Raw genomic sequence first — 17,831 nt, forward strand, 5'->3', positions numbered from 1 at the left:
TGTATTGATTTATTTTGACTAAAGTTCAGTTTTGAGTTTTCAGTGCCAAAGACTTTCTCAAAGAAGTTGTACGTTAAGACAAGTTTGCAGTATAACATTTACCTCTGATGCAAATGTTTCCAGGAAAACGGACTTGTCGTAGACAAAGTCCTGACAGGCGACTCGGACAGTACTGTTGACGTAGTAGCTGTATCCGCCAGCGCTGTCCCCGCTAATCTCAACCCCCTTGTAGTGACTGCACATTTCATACTTTTTGAGGATGTCTTGGCTAGGAGGAATGGTAGCGTTGATGAGATCGGCGTGGTAGGCATTCTGTACTTCAAATGTGTCATTAGCATATCCAGGGATCTTGCATCTGTGTAAAAAAAGACATAAAATCAAGATCAGTTTTAAAGAACCGAAAAGTGTAAATAGGCAGTAATGAAGGATTATGGAGTAAACTTTTAATATAACAGTAGGTTCTCATTACCTTTCCGAGTTTTGTTAAATTAACTTGAGATATGACATCTCAAAACTGCACTCTTCAGAATATATAAAGCAAACAAGGTTGGGTTTCCGAACTTAATGAGTCTATGAAATGTCAACAACGGTCTTTTAGTGATTCCACTAAGCAAAAGAGAGAGAGAAGCGACGTTGGCATAATTGAATTTCATTTCGTTTCGACGTCATTCACACCGACAGGCTCTGTGGCAAATTGGCTAAAACTTAATTTCTGGTCTACATGAAAGGTTTTAGACCTCTTATTATTAGAATGTTGGTAGTTGATGGATACGTGGATGCGAGCGTTTGTGAAATTATCCGAGCCTGATCAGCTCTTAGAACCCATCAGATGTCATATCATCGCGCAGGCATGGCCATGGCGATGTTACCAAGTGACTATATTTCATAGTGGCAATTGTCAGTTGATATTTTACCATGAATGCAAAACGACATTGTTTGCGTTCATACAAAATTTATTGTAATGACAAGTTTCATAAAAAAGAAGAATTCTACTGTTACGTAATATTCACAGTAAAAAGCTTACAATGATTTAGACCGGGATATATGTTCCTCCACGGCGTATTATCGATCGACTGCCCCGAGACACGTCTCTGACTACTTCTATCGGTAATGGAGAACATTTCAGCGCGATCGTCTGATTCTCCTACAAACAGGTCCATTGTGGGGGCGTAGAGGGATGTAAATATTAATGATTTCGCGTGAAGTCAATCTAAATTATTTTTGGTATTGCGCCTACAGCGACAACAATATGTTGAAACATTAGTTAACGTCGTTGCTTGAAGCTCTAATACATGATAAACACATTAATATCCAAATGCATTAATATTGTTGATCACATGTATTTATTATCGTTATAGAACAGTATTTTATCTAATGAACCTAGACAATTTAACTTTATTTACAAGTAAATCCAAATTTTAAACTCAGCTCCGCTATGTTAATAAAAGGAGACCTACAGCGACTACGAGACAAAAATAGATCTGTAACCAGTATTACACTCTTTCTATGAAGCTTGTCCCACTTGACGCATATGTGCTATTTTATTACCGGGGTGGAGATTAGGTACAGGTGTTCGTAAGATGATTTACAAAATCCACATGTACATTTATTGGGTCATAATTAGACTTAAGAATACCAGCCCATACGTCCTCATATAATACGTGTTATGGTTGATTAAACAATGGTGTAATAAATTGACTGCTATTTTATTATCAACACGCTTACTTCATATTCTACAGAGAAATACTTAACTGAAACAAAAAATTCTCATAAACGCATGTCATGTGTACCTGTGCCAACACCACAGTGCGTCTTACCCGAGTTTATGATCATGTTTTGACCTGCCTCGGCTTTTGGTTCTATGCGATAAGGACAAAAAGCATACAATGAATCGCCAAGAATATCTGACCTGTTGTGACCATTGATTGAAACAAGACCGCCCATAATCAGATAAACAGTAAAGCTCTAAACAACACAAAATTTTAAATGTATGGTAATCATATCAGACATTCTTAATGATCATAGTCTGAATAGGCGACTAAAAGCTACACCATAGCATAAACTTTTATCAAACTAAGTTCTCTTTCAAATAGTCAGATAAGTGGAAGATAAACTTGTCTTGATATACCGTAATTAAAAGCATAACTTACCTTTACATTATTTCTGATAAACTAAACATATATTTGCCTTACGTTAGATAAATTAATTATGCCTTTATTTAAATGAAATATGTTATTATCATCATCATCATTCTTTATTTGTCCCGGTGTGTAGATAGACGTTTCTTGATACATAATTATCATCATCATCATTCTTTATTTGTCCCGGTGTGTAGATAGACGTTTCTTGATACATAATTATCATCATCATCATTCTTTATTTGTCCCGGTGTGTAGATAGACGTTTCTTGATATATAATTATCATCATCATCATTCTTTATTTGTCCCGGTGTGTAGATAGACGTTTCTTGATATATAATTATCATCATCATCATTCTTTATTTGTCCCGGTGTGTAGATAGACGTTTCTTGATATATATAATTATCATCATCATCATTCTTTATTTGTCCCGGTGTGTAGATAGACGTTTCTTGATATATAATTATCATCATCATCATTCTTTATTTGTCCCGGTGTGTAGATAGACGTTTTCTTGATATATAATTATCATCATCATCATTCTTTATTTGTCCCGGTGTGTAGATAGACGTTTCTTGATATATAATTATCATCATCATCATTCTTTATTTGTCCCGGTGTGTAGATAGACGTTTCTTGATATATAATTATCATCATCATCATTCTTTATTTGTCCCGGTGTGTAGATAGACGTTTCTTGATATATAATTATCATCATCATCATTCTTTATTTGTCCCGGTGTGTAGATAGACGTTTCTTGATACATAATTATCATCATCATCATTCTTTATTTGTCCCGGTGTGTAGATAGACGTTTCTTGATACATAATTATCATCATCATCATTCTTTATTTGTCCCGGTGTGTAGATAGACGTTTCTTGATATATAATTATCATCATCATCATTCTTTATTTGTCCCGGTGTGTAGATAGACGTTTCTTGATACATAATTAATTATCATCATCATCATTCTTTATTTGTCCCGGTGTGTAGATAGACGTTTCTTGATACATACATAATCATCATCATCATCATTCTTTATTTGTCCCGGTGTGTAGATAGACGTTTCTTGATATATAATTATCATCATCATCATTCTTTATTTGTCCCGGTGTGTAGATAGACGTTTCTTGATACATAATTATCATCATCATCATTCTTTATTTGTCCCGGTGTGTAGATAGACGTTTCTTGATACATAATTATCATCATCATCATTCTTTATTTGTCCCGGTGTGTAGATAGACGTTTCTTGATACATAATTATCATCATCATCATTCTTTATTTGTCCCGGTGTGTAGATAGACGTTTCTTGATATATAATTATCATCATCATCATTCTTTATTTGTCCCGGTGTGTAGATAGACGTTTCTTGATATATAATTATCATCATCATCATTCTTTATTTGTCCCGGTGTGTAGATAGACGTTTCTTGATATATAATTATCATCATCATCATTCTTTATTTGTCCCGGTGTGTAGATAGACGTTTCTTGATACATAATTATCATCATCATCATTCTTTATTTGTCCCGGTGTGTAGATAGACGTTTCTTGATACATAATTATCATCATCATCATTCTTTATTTGTCCCGGTGTGTAGATAGACGTTTCTTGATATATAATTATCATCATCATCATTCTTTATTTGTCCCGGTGTGTAGATAGACGTTTCTTGATATATAATTATCATCATCATCATTCTTTATTTGTCCCGGTGTGTAGATAGACGTTTCTTGATATATAATTATCATCATCATCATTCTTTATTTGTCCCGGTGTGTAGATAGACGTTTCTTGATATATATAATTATCATCATCATCATTCTTTATTTGTCCCGGTGTGTAGATAGACGTTTCTTGATATATAATTATCATCATCATCATTCTTTATTTGTCCCGGTGTGTAGATAGACGTTTCTTGATATATAATTATCATCATCATCATTCTTTATTTGTCCCGGTGTGTAGATAGACGTTTCTTGATACATAATTATCATCATCATCATTCTTTATTTGTCCCGGTGTGTAGATAGACGTTTCTTGATACATAATTATCATCATCATCATTCTTTATTTGTCCCGGTGTGTAGATAGACGTTTCTTGATATATAATTATCATCATCATCATTCTTTATTTGTCCCGGTGTGTAGATAGACGTTTCTTGATATATAATTATCATCATCATCATTCTTTATTTGTCCCGGTGTGTAGATAGACGTTTCTTGATATATAATTATCATCATCATCATTCTTTATTTGTCCCGGTGTGTAGATAGACGTTTCTTGATATATAATTATCATCATCATCATTCTTTATTTGTCCCGGTGTGTAGATAGACGTTTCTTGATATATAATTATCATCATCATCATCATTCTTTATTTGTCCCGGTGTGTAGATAGACGTTTCTTGATATATAATTATCATCATCATCATTCTTTATTTGTCCCGGTGTGTAGATAGACGTTTCTTGATATATAATTATCATCATCATCATTCTTTATTTGTCCCGGTGTGTAGATAGACGTTTCTTGATATATAATTATCATCATCATCATTCTTTATTTGTCCCGGTGTGTAGATAGACGTTTCTTGATATATAATTATCATCATCATCTTTCTTTATTTGTCCCGGTGTGTAGATAGACGTTTCTTGATATATAATTATCATCATCATCATTCTTTATTTGTCCCGGTGTGTAGATAGACGTTTCTTGATATATAATTATCATCATCATCGTTCTTTATTTGTCCCGGTGTGTAGATAGACGTTTCTTGATATATAATTATCATCATCATCATTCTTTATTTGTCCCGGTGTGTAGATAGACGTTTCTTGATATATAATTATCATCATCATCATTCTTTATTTGTCCCGGTGTGTAGATAGACGTTTCTTGATATATAATTATCATCATCATCGTTCTTTATTTGTCCCGGTGTGTAGATAGACGTTTCTTGATATATAATTATCATCATCATCATTCTTTATTTGTCCCGGTGTGTAGATAGACGTTTCTTGATATATAATTATCATCATCATCGTTCTTTATTTGTCCCGGTGTGTAGATAGACGTTTCTTGATACATAATTATCATCATCATCGTTCTTTATTTGTCCCGGTGTGTAGATAGACGTTTCTTGATACATAATTATCATCATCATCGTTCTTTATTTGTCCCGGTGTGTAGATAGACGTTTCTTGATACATAATTATCATCATCATCGTTCTTTATTTGTCCCGGTGTGTAGATAGACGTTTCTTGATATATAATTATCATCATCATCGTTCTTTATTTGTCCCGGTGTGTAGATAGACGTTTCTTGATATATAATTATCATCATCATCGTTCTTTATTTGTCCCGGTGTGTAGATAGACGTTTCTTGATATATAATTATCATCATCATCATTCTTTATTTGTCCCGGTGTGTAGATAGACGTTTCTTGATATATAATTATCATCATCATCATTCTCTATTTGTCCCGGTGTGTAGATAGACGTTTCTTGATATATAATTATCATCATCATCATTCTTTATTTGTCCCGGTGTGTAGATAGACGTTTCTTGATATATAATTATCATCATCATCGTTCTTTATTTGTCCCGGTGTGTAGATAGACGTTTCTTGATATATAATTATCATCATCATCGTTCTTTATTTGTCCCGGTGTGTAGATAGACGTTTCTTGATATATAATTATCATCATCATCATTCTTTATTTGTCCCGGTGTGTAGATAGACGTTTCTTGATATATAATTATCATCATCATCGTTCTTTATTTGTCCCGGTGTGTAGATAGACGTTTCTTGATATATAATTATCATCATCATCGTTCTTTATTTGTCCCGGGTGTGTAGATAGACGTTTCTTGATATATAATTATCAGCATCATCGTTCTTTATTTGTCCCGGTGTGTAGATAGACGTTTCTTGATATATAATTATCAGCATCATCGTTCTTTATTTGTCCCGGTGTGTAGATAGACGTTTCTTGATATATAATTATCATCATCATCGTTCTTTATTTGTCCCGGTGTGTAGATAGACGTTTCTTGATATATAATTATCATCATCATCGTTCTTTATTTGTCCCGGTGTGTAGATAGACGTTTCTTGATATATAATTATCATCATCATCGTTCTTTATTTGTCCCGGTGTGTAGATAGACGTTTCTTGATATATAATTATCATCATCATCATTCTTTATTTGTCCCGGTGTGTAGATAGACGTTTCTTGATATATAATTATCATCATCATCGTTCTTTATTTGTCCCGGTGTGTAGATAGACGTTTCTTAATATATAATTATCATCATCATCGTTCTTTATTTGTCCCGGTGTGTAGATAGACGTTTCTTGATATATAATTATCATCATCATCATTCTTTATTTGTCCCGGTGTGTAGATAGACGTTTCTTGATATATAATTATCATCATCATCATTCTTTATTTGTCCCGGTGTGTAGATAGACGTTTCTTGATATATAATTATCATCATCATCATTCTTTATTTGTCCCGGTGTGTAGATAGACGTTTCTTGATATATAATTATCATCATCATCATTCTTTATTTGTCCCGGTGTGTAGATAGACGTTTCTTGATATATAATTATCATCATCATCATTCTTTATTTGTCCCGGTGTGTAGATAGACGTTTCTTGATATATAATTATCATCATCATCATTCTTTATTTGTCCCGGTGTGTAGATAGACGTTTCTTGATATATAATTATCATCATCATCGTTCTTTGTTTGTCCCGGTGTGTAGATAGACGTTTCTTGATATATAATTATCATCATTATCATTCTTTATTTGTCCCGGTGTGTAGATAGACGTTTCTTGATATATAATTATCATCATCATCGTTCTTTATTTGTCCCGGTGTGTAGATAGACGTTTCTTGATATATAATTATCATCATCATCATTCTTTATTTGTCCCGGTGTGTAGATAGACGTTTCTTGATATATAATTATCATCATCATCGTTCTTTATTTGTCCCGGTGTGTAGATAGACGTTTCTTGATATATAATTATCATCATCATCATTCTTTATTTGTCCGGTGTGTAGATAGACGTTTCTTGATATTTGTCCGGTGTGTAGATAGACGTTTCTTGATATATAATTATCATCATCATCGTTCTTTATTTGTCCCGGTGTGTAGATAGACGTTTCTTGATATATAATTATCATCATCATCATTCTTTATTTGTCCCGGTGTGTAGATAGACGTTTCTTGATATATAATTATCATCATCATCGTTCTTTATTTGTCCCGGTGTGTAGATAGACGTTTCTTGATATATAATTATCATCATCATCATTCTTTATTTGTCCCGGTGTGTAGATAGACGTTTCTTGATATATAATTATTCATCATCATATCATTCTTTATTTGTCCCGGTGTGTAGATAGACGTTTCTTGATATATAATTATCATCATCATCATTCTTTATTTGTCCCGGTGTGTAGATAGACGTTTCTTGATATATAATTATCATCATCATCATTCTTTATTTGTCCCGGTGTGTAGATAGACGTTTCTTGATATATAATTATCATCATCATCATTCTTTATTTGTCCCGGTGTGTAGATAGACGTTTCTTGATATATAATTATCATCATCATCATTCTTTATTTGTCCCGGTGTGTAGATAGACGTTTCTTGATATATAATTATCATCATCATCATTCTTTATTTGTCCCGGTGTGTAGATAGACGTTTCTTGATATATAATTATCATCATCATCATTCTTTATTTGTCCCGGTGTGTAGATAGACGTTTCTTGATATATAATTATCATCATCATCATTCTTTATTTGTCCCGGTGTGTAGATAGACGTTTCTTGATATATAATTATCATCATCATCATTCTTTATTTGTCCCGGTGTGTAGATAGACGTTTCTTGATATATAATTATCATCATCATCATTCTTTATTTGTCCCGGTGTGTAGATAGACGTTTCTTGATATATAATTATCATCATCATCATTCTTTATTTGTCCCGGTGTGTAGATAGACGTTTCTTGATATATAATTATCATCATCATCATTCTTTATTTGTCCCGGTGTGTAGATAGACGTTTCTTGATATATAATTATCATCATCATCATTCTTTATTTGTCCCGGTGTGTAGATAGACGTTTCTTGATATATAATTATCATCATCATCATTCTTTATTTGTCCCGGTGTGTAGATAGACGTTTCTTGATATATAATTATCATCATCATCATTCTTTATTTGTCCCGGTGTGTAGATAGACGTTTCTTGATATATAATTATCATCATCATCATTCTTTATTTGTCCCGGTGTGTAGATAGACGTTTCTTGATATATAATTATCATCATCATCATCATTCTTTATTTGTCCCGGTGTGTAGATAGACGTTTCTTGATACATAATTATCATCATCATCATTCTTTATTTGTCCCGGTGTGTAGATAGACGTTTCTTGATATATAATTATCATCATCATCATTCTTTATTTGTCCCGGTGTGTAGATAGACGTTTCTTGATATATAATTATCATCATCATCATTCTTTATTTGTCCCGGTGTGTAGATAGACGTTTCTTGATATATAATTATCATCATCATCATTCTTTATTTGTCCCGGTGTGTAGATAGACGTTTCTTGATATATAATTTATCATCATCATCATTCTTTATTTGTCCCATAGACGTTTCTTGATTATAATTATCATCATCATCATTCTTTATTTGTCCCGGTGTGTAGATAGACGTTTCTTGATATATAATTATCATCATCATCATTCTTTATTTGTCCCGTGTGTAGATAGACGTTTCTTGATATATAATTATCATCATCATCATTCTTTATTTGTCCCGGTGTGTAGATAGACGTTTCTTGATATATAATTATCATCATCATCATTCTTTATTTGTCCCGGTGTGTAGATAGACGTTTCTTGATATATATATCATCATCATCATTCTTTATTTGTCCCGGTGTGTAGATAGACGTTTCTTGATATATAATTATCATCATCATCATTCTTATTGTCCGGTGTGTAGCCTTTAGATAAATATAACTTGTCTTTACCTTTAGATAAATATAACTTGTCTTTACCTTTAGATAAATATAACTTGTCTTTACCTTTAGATAAATATAACTTGTCTTTACCTTTAGATAAATATAACTTGTCTTTATATTCCGTTTGATCAAATAAACATATATTTATCTTCCAATATGTTTCGTGAGAGGTAAGATAATAAGTAATATACCAAACCGGCACTTCAGTGATATACCAAACCGACACTTCAGTGATATACCAAACCGACACTTCAGTGATATACCAAACCGACACTTCAGTGATATACCAAACCGACACTTCAGTGATATACCAAACCGACACTTCAGTGATATACCAAACCGACACTTCAGTGATATACCAAACCGACACTTCAGTGATATACCAAACCGACACTTCAGTAATATACCAAACCGACACTTCAGTGATATACCAAACCGACACTTCAGTAATATACCAAACCGACACTTCAGTGATATACCAAACCGACACTTCAGTGATATACCAAACCGACACTTCAGTGATATACCAAACCGACACTTCAGTAATATACCAAACCGACACTTCAGTGATATATCAAACCGACACATCAGTAATATACCAAACCGACACTTCAGTAATATACCAAACTGACACTTCAGTGATATATCAAACCGACACTTCAGTAATATACCAAACCGACACGTCAGTGATATACCAAACCCACACTTCAGTAATATACCAAACCCACACTTCAGTGGTATACCAAACCGACACATCAGTAATATACCAATCCGACACTTCAGTGATATACCAAACCGACACTTCAGTGATATACCAAACCGACACTTCAGTGATATACCAAACCGACACTTCAGTGATATACCAAACCGACACTTCAGTGATATACCACACCGACACTTCAGTGATGTACCAAACCGGCACTTCAGTGATATACCAAACCGACACTTCAGTGATATACCAAACCGACACTTCAGTGATATACCAAACCGACACTTCAGTGATATACTAAACCGACACTTCAGTGATATACCAAACCGACACTTCAGTGATATACCAAACCGACACTTTAGTGATATACCAAACCGACACTTCAGTAATATACCAAACCGACACTTCAGTAATATACCAAACCCACACTTCAGTGATATACCAAACCGGCACTTCAGTGATATACCAAACCGACACTTCAGTAATATACCAAACCGGGACTTCAGTAATATACCAAACCGACAATTCAGTAATATACCAAACCGACACTTCAGTGATATACCAAATCGACACTTCAGTAATATACCAAACCGACACTTCAGTGATATACCAAACCGACACTTCAGTGATATACCAAACCGACACTTTAGTAATATACCAAACCGACACTTCAGTAATATACCAAACCGGCACTTCAGTAATTACCAAACCGACACTTCAGTAATATACCAAACCGACACTTCAGTAATATACCAAACCGACACTTCAGTAATATACCAAACCGACACTTCAGTATTTACCAAACCGACACTTCAGTAATATACCAAATCGACACTTCAGTAATTACCAAACCGACACTTCAGTAATATACCAAACCGACACTTCAGTAATATACCAAACCGACACTTCAGTGATATACCAAACCGACACTTCAGTGATATACCAAACCGACACTTCAGTGATATACCAAACCGACACTTCAGTAATATACCAAACCGACACTTCAGTGATATACCAAACCGACACTTCAGTAATATACCAAACCGACACTTCAGTAATATACCAAACCGACACTTCAGTGATATACCAAACCGACACTTCAGTGATATACCAAACCGACACTTCAGTGATATACCAAACCGACACTTCAGTGATATACCAAACCGACACTTCAGTAATATACCAAAATCGACAATTCATCAGTAATATACCAAACCGACACTTCAGTGATATACCAAATCGATACTTCAGTAATATACCAAACCGGCACTTCAGTGATATACCAAACCGACACTTCAGTGATATACCAAACCGACACTTTAGTAATATACCAAACCGACACTTCAGTAATATACCAAACCGGCACTTCAGTAATTACCAAACCGACACTTCAGTAATTACCAAACCGACACTTCAGTAATATACCAAACCGACACTTCAGTAATATACCAAACCGACACATCAGTAATATACCAAACCGACACTTCAGTAATATACCAAACCGACACTTCAGTAATATACCAAACCGACACTTCAGTAATATACCAAACCGACACTTCAGTATATACCAAACCGACACTTCAGTGATATACCAAACCGACACTTCAGTGATATACCAAACCGACACTTCAGTATATACCAAACCGACACTTCAGTAATATACCAAACCGACACTTCAGTAATATACCAAACCGACACTTCAGTGATATACCAAACCGACACTTCAGTAATATACCAAACCGACACTTCAGTGATATACCAAACCGACACTTCAGTAATATACCAAACCGACACTTCAGTGATATACCAAACCGACACTTCAGTAATATACCAAACCGACACTTCAGTAATATACCAAACCGACACTTCAGTGATATACCAAACCGACACTTCAGTTATATACCAAACCGACACTTCAGTAATATACCAAACCGACACTTCAGTGATATAGCAAACCGACACTTCAGTAATATACCAAACCGACACTTCAGTGATATACCAAACCGACACTTCAGTGATATACCAAACCGACACTTCAGTAATATACCAAACCGACACTTCAGTAATATACCAAACCGACACTTCAGTAATATACCAATCCGACACTTCAGTAATATACCAAACCGACACTTCAGTAATATACCAATCCGACACTTCAGTACACCCGATGTACTACAACTATGAGTATGTTAGTTAATTGTATGGCATGTACCCATTTCATAAGTAGCAGTTCACAAGCAATGATCGAAACTATGATCAGAGGACATGACAAGTACCCACAATGACTGTGGCTGTTTGATCTGTAGTTACCAATGACGAGTGCACCACTTTTAATATAACTACACACTTCCTATTTTACTGTCTTGGCTGTAGGATCAGTTTTATGTCCAGGTTTTATGGAGCATGGATTAAGCAAACCAAATGAAACATGCTTTATATATTATAAGACACTTTCATATGTGAGGATTTTACAACATTTTGTGATCCCGAGGGTAGAATATCCCTATCCTTCATATCCACATATGAAAAAGTATTTTTTTCTCTCATACCTCGGCGTTTTATTGCAACTGTTATATTCTGCCATTTTGAAATGCATCAAAATAAAACCGCGACTGCAAGTCAATTCTCCATACATGAAAATGGTGAAATTATAATACAGGTTGAACTGAGAAGCTTCTTGGAGTAAAACTGGACCACCATTTTTCTTTTTCATAACATGTAGAATCCATTTTATCAAAAGTCAACAGTGGCTTAGGGCTTTTTTTACTCCTATCAAATTACTCTTGTTTTATTTAAAGGTCTTTCGTTTCGTGTGCAGTTGCTTTTCTTCTCACTATCATATAACTTAATGTATCGAAATATAACCCTCTGATACCATTGGTTCTCATTATAATGTATCTATGTATTGACATGCGGTAGCTGGTGATGATGCTTAATAAAGTCTATGATATAATACAACATTTATTTCCTTTAAACAAAAATGCATTTTATATGATCTAATGCAATTCTTCCTATTGTCCTGAAACAATACTCATTTTGTATACATTATGGTATCATTAAGATATCCTAACCTACTACACATCTTATGCCCTGCTATTGGACAGGAAGGTAGTTGACATTTAAAACACACGTGTTTACACATTACAGTTAACGTATTCACATTTTACCAAGAGTTCACTGACAGTGACAGCGATATAATTACTGTTTTTTCACAAATATAGGCATAAGTTATGCTTCATGACCACTATTGTAGGTTGTGTATTATTAAATGTTAAATACCATTTGCCTTATAAGGCTACATTTGAATCTGTTCTCTGACGGGTGTAGGTATATTAGAAAAAACATATATCCTTCCGTGCAATACTGGGACATGTTGTTCGGGTACTCCCTTTATAACCAATTTAATGATTGCTTAACTCCATGTCCATTGTATTCGACATTTTAAAACACAACTCTGGTGTGACGTCAGTCCCATTGTCTATCGGTTAGTCGAGCATGAACTTGCTTTGTCAGTGACACAATCTGGGACTATTTTCACAAGATCTCCCGCATTCAGACGGTTTTTATTGCTAAAGTGTATGTACATAATGTCTGTTTGTTATACTGGTATTCATTAATAGTATGCGGTACCCACTCTATCAGGAAAGAACGGCTTAAGAACTGTAGCCTTTCTCATTATTTATAAATGTGTTTTACATTATCTGCATCTTAACATCTGTGCCGTGGCCCACTAACGCCATTATCATAGTGCAGTCGTATGACGTAATTTGTTAGTTCAGGAGAAATATAAAGCATATTTATCCAACATTAAGTTGAAAGAATTTCCATAAGCTTCCTAATTATTACACGACGTTCAAAGAATTATGGAACAAGAACGGAAATGGAATTTCGACATTTGTAAGAAATAACTCCTCGTTAAATATATCCCGACGAGACTACATGGGTTTTTAAACATTGGCCTAAATTGTGCGGATGTTTTAATGTCAGATGAGTTTTGATGATAGCACCACGGAGCTGAGAAATGAGGTATGAGTCAGCATTAGTAATAGTCTACGGGAGTACGACATCACGCTGTGGGGATCTCGCTCTTGGAGGGTCTGAAAATATCTGCTTCTTTATACATGTTTTGACTACTCTAGTGCAATAATCTATTATCAGACCAGCATCAGATATCGTCTCTTCCCATGATTAGCCACTTGCTAATCGGTTGATATTGCTATTGGACGGGATTGCCCTCATGCTTCGGCAAACAAATTGATACTGTATGTGGTTCTCTATGGATATGAAGAACAGGGCTGATCCTGAAGGATGATAACGAATGTCAAGGGTTTTCTTTTTTAAATTATACCGGGACCGAAAGTTGAAATAGGGATATTTCAATAGAGATGATTTTTCGTTCTCCTTGAAATCAACTGTTCGGGGTTCGAATTTTTATTTTAGAAATATCATATAGGTTGTCTGTGCCACTCGACGTTTTCAAATTTTTTCTTGTGCTGCCTATACCACAAAAAAGGTTCACATTGGCCCGACGATATGTCTGAACAGTCTGGTGTATTAGCTACATGGTTAGGTATTACTGGCCACGTTTGACCGCCTAAACTCAGCCATGTATTTACAATTGGTGATAAGGAAACCAGACCAAACCTACAATTCAAAGCCGATAGAGCGTAGGACAAATACAAATTACATTGAGTCCAGTTAAGAAGGACAATGAGGAATTTAAACGTCCGGCGTGCCGTGGATAACACGTTACGGCCTGTGTGATACACAATACCAGACCGATACCAGCACACGATAACTTAGTGCCACCATAATCAGTATCATCACTCGGCCAAATTAAACTTAATGATTCGGATGATTTAGACGTGCGTTGTGCCTTGAAACCTATCTAAATTCTAACGGTTAGATTCGAGAGAAAAAATGAAATGTGTGTGTGTGTGTGTGTTTTAATCATTTTAATCATATGAACTAGACTCATATCATAAACAATATTATTTATACTGATGTTTCACTATTGGAAAATAATTCTGCTACATAACATATTCAATAATGAATTCTAAACAATTTCCGCGTCTTACATACATCTATCTTTAACATACTAGATATGTTCCTTCTGAGTGTTTATCAATTCCAACATAACTATGAGAAACATTGATAAACATTGTTTACTTACCGATGTTCTGGTTTAAACATCTGGAACACCAACATCATCATAAAACACCCTACAGACATAGCGGGTATTTGGAGAAGGATCCATAGCCTTTTCTGGTAGAACCCGAACTCTCCCAGCTTCATCAACGCGTCATCGAACCTCATGGTGCCGAACACACTGTATACGACAATACAAACACAATAGTCTTGACCAGAAGTCACAAATCTCTGTTTAAACGTTAGTCCAATCCACAAAATGACGGTAACTGTTTAGCCGTGTCTTGCTGAACAGTATACCCCGGCAGTTATGACTACAAGAGAAGAGAGCACTGTGTTAGCTATGGCAGACTCGCATTAGTTATAGGGCTCGGCCACTCGGCAAGAAGCACGTGAATGGTAGTTATTGATTACGGCCAGGCTATGTTAGTGGTGGCGTGTGGAGCGGGAGTGTCAGTGTTAAAGATTAATACGCGTCAGATCCAGGCCGAATTTCATTGGTTTAACTACCTGTATTTTAATTTTGGAAGTGTTATTGTTGAAAAGTCGCAATACACTGACGTTTTAAACTGTAAACACGCCGTTTCACAGGGACACAAAAAATCGCCATGTTGTTTGAATTACGGCATAGGAATTCGAATGCAGACGAAACTGTTCTCGATTTTTATTACTAAAAAGAATCATTTTGCAATAAACATACATCTTAAAACGCACAGAACATGTTAACAAAACAAAACTTTCTAATTTTAAAATCGTTTCTTGCTCAACCATTTTAATAGTCACCAATCATTTTCACAATTCTTGAATTCTTGTATTCATAATTAGCATCACCAAGAAGGATGCGCTCACTTAGACGTCACAAAAACTATCCATCAACAGCCAATCAACATATCAAGTACACTATGCTATCTACTTGCCCGTCCATATATGCCAAACAAACAATCATTATCACCACACTCTAGCGGAAACTATTGTTAGTACTCTTGTGTCATACTACAGTTACTACTAGCACTCTTGCAGCAGTCAGTGTCAGAAAAAAATGCCTATACCCAATAGTAAATATAATTAAATCGTAAGCATCAACCCAGAAGTCGTTATCACAAAAACTCTTTAATATTATCACTTAAACTCAGTAGACTATATTCAGCAGTCACTATCATCAAAACTCTTAATTGTGCCTTACAATCACTATTATCAAACCTTTGCATTCAATCAACAATCACTATCAGCAAAAAGACTTCAACCAACCAGCCATCTCCATCGAGGAAATCAATGAATTTTCTCATTCACTAACCAAAACAGTGAAATACCCATATAATTGTATGAATGTAAAAAACTTCATCCTGATTCATTCGCTAGTACAACAACTTTGCCGTCAAAACAAAGTGATACCATTACTCGATTGTGAAGCCAACAGCATGGCCTCAGGAGAGATCAGATAGTGCATAACGTTATAATTTCCATCATTAGCACATACAGCTAATGTTTTGCAGTATTACTCAGTCTAAATGAGTGTGTAACTGAGTATGACGAGAGGCGCTGCAATGATAGTGGTCCGAATAAAACGGCTGAACCTAGATATAAATTATATCTTTCAAAAAGATTGTCTGGTCTAGATTTAGAGTTATCTTTCCTTGGTATGATTTGGCCTTTACTGACTGTCCATGACCTTCTTTTACCTTGTCTGACATTGTATTGCCTTTAATAACATTGTATTTGCCAAACCTTTTCTTGTCGGTGACTGTCTGCTTTTGACCTGCTTTGACCTCGTACGAACTTGTACAGCAGTATTTTGTCCGATTGTGTCTGGGACTGTCTGATTTTGGCCTGCCTTGACCTTGTATGGCCTTGCATGATATTGTATTGTCAAACCCTGTTTGGGAAGTCTGTTTTAAGTCTACGTTACCTTATATGACCTTGTATTGTCGCCCTGCAGGTAGGGCGTTAGAATTGTACCTGCTGCCCCTATTGCATGATCGTAAAAGGCGACTAAATTTAGGATCTTATCTTTTCTCTTCTTCCTAACTGACTTTATCTTTCCTAATACATCCCTTGGCACCGCCTCACTTTTGGCCTTGAGTTGAGCGTTCGCCCCTGTGAGGAAGGCTCTGGGTTTGTCCCCTGGCCGAGACACACCAAAGTCTAAAAAAGTGGTAGTTTCTGTTCTTGCTTAGCGCTCAGCATACAGAGAGTGGGACGACTGGTTTTCCCGTAGTCTGTATAATGTGACCGGGTGGGATGTGTTGCTTGGTGTCTTCGGCGGCAAGCTTCAGTGGTGTATCACTATAAAAAGGGCAACAGTTCCACTATACAAGAAGACACAACACGAAAATACCATAGTCTCCCAAACCACGCACCTCGCACTTCACACACGCTACACACTGCATACATGGGAGACCGTCTTTACATGACCCTGGCTGTTAATAGGACGTTAAAACAATCAAACAAACAAACAAACAAAGGTTTGTCCAACCGTCTCTGACGCTGTCTGCTTATAGACTCCCCTGACCTCGTATGGCCCTGATTGATCCGTCTCGAGTCTGTGACTGTCTGGTTTGATCTGTGGTAGTTTTGAGCGGTAGATGAGTAGTTTTTTGTGACGTCTTGGTTTCTTCGTGTGTATCATCTCTCACAAGGCGGATAGTTTCTTATCATTGCCTCCAAATCACAAACTCTTTTATACGTGTCTATTAGGATGTGTTTATGGTTTATAACCAGTGAACCGAGACGGTACTGACCAATATTCCC

General features: G+C 35.5%; 1 protein-coding gene across 1 annotated transcript in view; it reads right to left on the reverse strand.

Moving 5' to 3' along the window:
• Positions 1 to 15,518, reverse strand: part of LOC138304766 (organic cation transporter protein-like) — a 33,064-nt gene extending 17,546 nt beyond the window's left edge. Inside the window, exons 1-2 of the mRNA XM_069245029.1 lie at positions 15,109 to 15,518; positions 103 to 355 (exon numbers count right to left, since the gene is read on the reverse strand). Of these exons, the coding sequence (XP_069101130.1) occupies positions 103 to 355; positions 15,109 to 15,251 (396 nt within the window). The 5' untranslated portion in view covers positions 15,252 to 15,518. The remainder of the gene's footprint in view (positions 1 to 102; positions 356 to 15,108) is intronic.
• Between the last annotated feature and the right edge of the window lie 2,313 nt (positions 15,519 to 17,831).

The sequence above is a fragment of the Argopecten irradians genome, chromosome 1 (assembly GCF_041381155.1).
Source record: "Argopecten irradians isolate NY chromosome 1, Ai_NY, whole genome shotgun sequence".
NCBI classification, from domain to species: Eukaryota; Metazoa; Mollusca; class Bivalvia; order Pectinida; family Pectinidae; genus Argopecten; species Argopecten irradians.